Genomic DNA, 4,962 nt, shown 5'->3' with positions numbered 1-4,962 from the left:
ATTTATTATTAAATTTTAATATATGTCTTCCAACATATTATTAAGATCTAATAAGATGCTATAGGCATCAAAAAGTGGTTAAATTGATTCTCAATTTAACTAAAGTGATATTACTGCGGTAGTGAATATGTATGCGTCAATGCTGAAAATCCATCAGCGTCGCGGGGGGACTACATACGCAGTATATAAATTTCACACAATTTTATAAACATTGACATCTTGTTTTCAAGACTCGATTAGGCTTTACACTTTCCTCGATTTTTAAATCATACGAGTCAATTATTATTATCTTTCATTATATTTAGGACTATCGCTATTATTTTCGCCTTCGAACATTAGTTCGATTACATTGGCAATTTAATATAATTTTTCGGACTTACATTAACGCTGCTAATCGCATGTCGCTTTGTAGTCGGTTGCTCGTTGCTCGAAGCTGCTGAGTCACGCTTGCGGTAGGTCGCCTCTCGGGTTACGCTGCTATCTGCGTCCTGGTGTCGGCTGCTATACCGGGTGCTTGCTTTTGTTTATGGTGTGCTGGTTTCTGCGTTGCCTCCTTGGGTCGCTCCTTCGCCTATTTATTTGGTACACCTTATTTGCAGGCTGATTGCTGCCATCGCTGCTCTCGGGTCCTGGAGTCAGCTGTGTGGATCCCACCGCTGCCACCAAATTGTTGTGCCGCCAGTGTCGGCACAGGATTCGGGATCCACCAAGGATTCGGGAGCAGCAAATAAATTATCAATCACTTTCCTTTTATATTATTTTTAACTTCAAATAAACTTTATTAAATAATCACAATTATTCACAAGTATTTATTTCACATAAATCACTTACACTACGCGTGTCGCGATATAACTTTAAGATCGTATTCGAGCAGAGTGACGCGCTACACTTTGATAAAATTACTGACTCCACTCTGCATCGGTCTTCTCATATTTATTTGAATTATTGAGGTCTCTGACCTTCATATTCGGCGCTTCTCGTCAGCGTTCCGCTAATCGGTCGAGGGCGTGATCGCGTAATCGCGTCGCGCTCGCGGTTTTAATATTATATTAAACTTATTATTAAACTTATTTCGCCGCGCGTTCCGGTAATCGGTCGAGGGCGTGATCGCGCAATCGAGTTGCGTTCGCGATTCATTTATATTATTAATTTATATTATTCTTATTTCTCGTCTTCGTTATTTCTCAGTTATGGCGCAATTGTCACTTGTGCAATTTAGCACTCGTGACAGCTAGTATAATGAATGTAAAAAAGTAGAATTTCGTATAACTACAATATAATAGTACTAGATATAAAACTGTATATAAAAGTCATACATACATGCATACATACATATAAAAAAGTACATTAATATATAGAATCCATATAAACTAAAAAAGTACGTTAATGTTTAAAAAAATATAAAATATATATATAAACTGTATATAAAAATAAAATGTAAAAAATAAAAAAGAAACATATAAAAATGCTAAATCTAAGAATACATATAAAATTAAAGTATAAAGGAATACATATAAAAATTAAAGTCTAAAAATACATATATAAAAATCGCAAACTATACTATATTATAATGGTATCCGATAATGTCCCTACGGTAACGTCTCCATTGAATCCGGTACGACGTACCGTTTGTCGTCGTACGGACTCAGAGCGATTTTCTTCTCCGACACCGTGTACACTTTGTGTAACTTCGACCTTATACACGACTGCCTGCGCGTCATTTCAATCTCCTCGTTCAAGCATCGGGTGTAATCGTCGAACATTATAGTTTGCGCTACGACGCTGCTCTTTACACTTTTTGCCTTCTTCGTGTCTTTCTTCCCGTCTACGCGCAACGCGTACATCTTCGCCCTGAGTCCAACGAACCCGGTCATTATCGCGCCGTTGTTCTCGTCCTTCATAAGGCCGGGCACCTTCTTATTCGCGAGAGGTATACCGTACGCGTTGTTCGCAGGATAGACGCTCGTATCGAATCGAGCGATATCGCGTTTCATCGCCGCATATACGTCGTCGCATTCGATGCGATAAATGAGACTACCTGTGTCGGTGTACATAATTTTACAATTTTTATTAAACATATGTACCATGTACTCATGATGAAATTCGTACAAGCAGACTTTAGATATGTCGAGTATGCACATACCTACGTATATCGGCTTGTTGAATTTCACCTTGAGTTTGCACAATTCGACGGCGATTAAGTTTTCCGCAAAGACGCTGCGGCTATGGTAATTCGGTTTTGCGATCATTGCCTCCGCGCCGTACCGTCCGTTCCATGCAGTTACTAATTTCACGTCGACGCGATCGCGTACGTTCTCCATCGTTTTACCGAATACCGCGTTATTCATAAGTTTGTACAAATTTTTCTCGAAATCATTCTTAGCCAAAGTTCTAAATTTTGTGTTCAATTCGATATAATTACGGAGCCAGGCGGATTGAGCGAATTGTAACACGCGATGGATCTTCGTTACGGGAAGGCCGTGATGTATACATTGCTGCAGATTGCGGTAGTGGATAACGTAACGCTGTTTATCGTACAGAGTCGCGAGCAGTTTATCCTCGCGTTTGCCGGGAGGCTTATCACGCGTCGGACAAAACGGTAGATCAATGTGCACATCGTGAAGATGTTGTGGACACTCGAGATCGACCTCGAGAATGTAACCGGTGGGCGAATCCGGAGCGATCGCGTTCGCGTCAAAGTTCGCGACGCCTTGGACCCATTGGAAATCCGCGTAGGGCAGCGGTTGACACATCGCCCATCCGTACAGATTATTGACATCGTAATACATCAGGTACGACGATGGTTTCGACGAGTCGTACGAACGCATGTACTTGTTATTAGCCTTTGCGTATCTGTCGGAACATTGGCTAAGGCCACCGCGTATACCGCGCTCGATAAACATCACCATATCTATATCGGTGAGCAGCTCGAATTTTACATGAGTGTGTTTCAGCATGGCATCCCACGTGAAACCGGGTAAAGTGTAGTAATGCGCAGGATCGAGACCGTAACTCGTGATGCAACTTTCGCGAAAATTCTCAAAAACGTCAGCCAATAACAAGACGTCGGTTTTCAGATACAGATCGCTGTACGCACCGAGCGTTCGCACGGAGAACCGCTGCCATACGTTCGCGGCGTGCGCGTAATCACTCTCGGACACGGTATCGCCCGTCAGCGAGCTGTGAAAAGATTCGCGCAGCGGCAAACACGACTCATCCAGTTTTTCGACACAATCTATGTACTCGTACGGAAATACTCCTTTACGAGTAAGTAGATTGAAATCTTCGTCCGATATATGTGAGAAATCGGATCTCACAATTTTCAATTTATCCTTATCGAGATACGACGCTAATTTGTCGAGACTCACACTCAAAAATTTCTACGAGTCTATAAATTTTAATTTAACACAATTTCGCGAATCTTTATCGCTAGTGTCTTTAACATGCTTTGTAAACGAAATATATTTTTCTTTAGTTAGAGGAAGTAAATCTACTTGCCCCTTGAATTTTGTCGCTATTTCTTTAATTACAAAGTGCGCGTCGTACCCCGATAAGTTGTGAAATACAACCGGTATGTAAAGAGAGTCCTTATAATTTATTGTAGCCCTTATGCGCTGGACCGCGGTATCGCCCGGTGAGGTGACAGTGATCGCGTGCTCGCTCGTCGCCCGGTGCAAACGGTTTCTCGCAGATATGACAGTGCGTAGCACTGTTGAATTTCTGCCAGTCGTCTCGCGTGAAATCCATAGGTTGGTTGGTCGTTATTATATTTTACGCGCAGTGCGCCAAGTCCTCGAGCTGGCGCGCGAACCAGCTGACGCAGTCGTTATCGCGATGAAACCGATATGTCGATAATGTATCGTCGTACGAGCAGTGTACGTAGTACGCTATACTAAATACCTCGTGCCGTTGGTACGCGTACGACGACGATGCTGCGGTGTCTTCCGTCTTTCGCAAGACGCACTCGAGATCAGCGTAGACGATGAAAGGTGTCCGCTCCTTCATACTGTGGTTGCGGAACTCCAACCACTTCTTGTCCTCGCATGGCAGGCGGATAGCGCACTTGTTCAGTTTTTGACAGTTTACTGCGTGGCTCTCCAATTTTTCATTGGAGGAAAAATAATGTAAACATCTGCAAAAATATAACATAACAATTTATTAGTATAATTTTTTTTTTAAATATTTTATTTTTACTTATTGTGTACTTACCGGTCGCAGAAAAATATTTTATTCTTGTTTTTGGTGACTTGTGACCTCACGAGTCGGGGCAGATTTTTAATCCATGTAAAATGACCATCATTGTCACCATCATTGTCTTGCAGATACAGCATGTTGACATGCCTCTCTTTCTTTTCGTCGGTGAGCCGGAGAGGAAGAATCTCATGTTATAGCCCGAATGGCTATCACTTATTTTATTAATTATTTCATTTCAACCGGCATAGCAACCAGCACCGGAAATACAAGTCTGCACATTCTTTAAACCACGCGCGACAAAGCGTCGATCTAAGATCATAGCGCGCGAAATACCTAAATGCACTCGGCATGGCAACCAACAGCGGAAGTGCAAGAGTAGTATAGATAGGAGAGTTCTAGGCCAAGTTTGTTCTTTTTTCCGTAAGCACTTGATTTATGAACCAGGTTTACAAACATAAATTATAATGTGTTTAAGAACGCGGGGAGTTTAAATTATAATACGTTTAGGAACACTGTGGTGATGCCAGGGGATGACGTCACAGAGTGTGAGGGGTATGACGTCACGGGAGGGGAGGGGATAACGTCGAGGAGTATGACGTCACGGGAGGAGGAGGATGACGCCGTAAGAGATGACGGGGAGGAAAATGACATCACAGGGTGCTGACACATTCGCGCGGGGTCCGCGTTGTCACCGCGGGGTCAATGGCTGCCAGGGTCCTCCGGTAAGCTAACGCGCGCGCTCCTACCCCGCCGCGAGGTCCGTCGGGC

The 4,962-nt window shown here is 43.0% G+C and overlaps 1 protein-coding gene across 1 annotated transcript; it reads right to left on the bottom strand.

The window, feature by feature from the left end:
• Window positions 1–1,589: 1,589 nt before the first annotated feature.
• On the bottom strand, window positions 1,590–4,331 carry LOC108778519 (uncharacterized). The gene is made up of 3 exons (XM_018545734.1): window positions 4,210–4,331; window positions 3,901–4,132; window positions 1,590–3,380 (listed from the first exon to the last, which is right to left on the bottom strand). The coding sequence occupies exons 1-3, from the start codon at window positions 4,329–4,331 to the stop codon at window positions 1,590–1,592; spliced, it is 2,145 nt and encodes a 714-aa protein (XP_018401236.1).
• Window positions 4,332–4,962: the final 631 nt, after the last annotated feature.

The sequence above is a fragment of the Cyphomyrmex costatus genome, unplaced genomic scaffold (genome assembly GCF_001594065.2).
Source record: "Cyphomyrmex costatus isolate MS0001 unplaced genomic scaffold, Ccosl1.0 scaffold501, whole genome shotgun sequence".
NCBI classification, from domain to species: Eukaryota; Metazoa; Arthropoda; class Insecta; order Hymenoptera; family Formicidae; genus Cyphomyrmex; species Cyphomyrmex costatus.
Note: the sequence above shows the minus strand (reverse complement) of the source record. Positions and strands in the feature narration are given on the sequence as shown.

What these genes read in the sequence shown, in the direction of transcription:
- LOC108778519 (XM_018545734.1), bottom strand. Translation starts at nt 4,331, where the DNA reads ATGCTGTATCTGCAAGACAATGATGGTGACAATGATGGTCATTTTACA. An exon ending in AAAATATTTTTCTGCGACCG is followed by an intron (nt 4,133 to 4,209) that starts GTAAGTACACAA and finishes ATATTTTTGCAG; the next exon opens with ATGTTTACATTATTTTTCCT. An exon ending in ACGCGTACCAACGGCACGAG is followed by an intron (nt 3,381 to 3,900) that starts GTATTTAGTATA and finishes ATAGACTCGTAG; the next exon opens with AAATTTTTGAGTGTGAGTCT.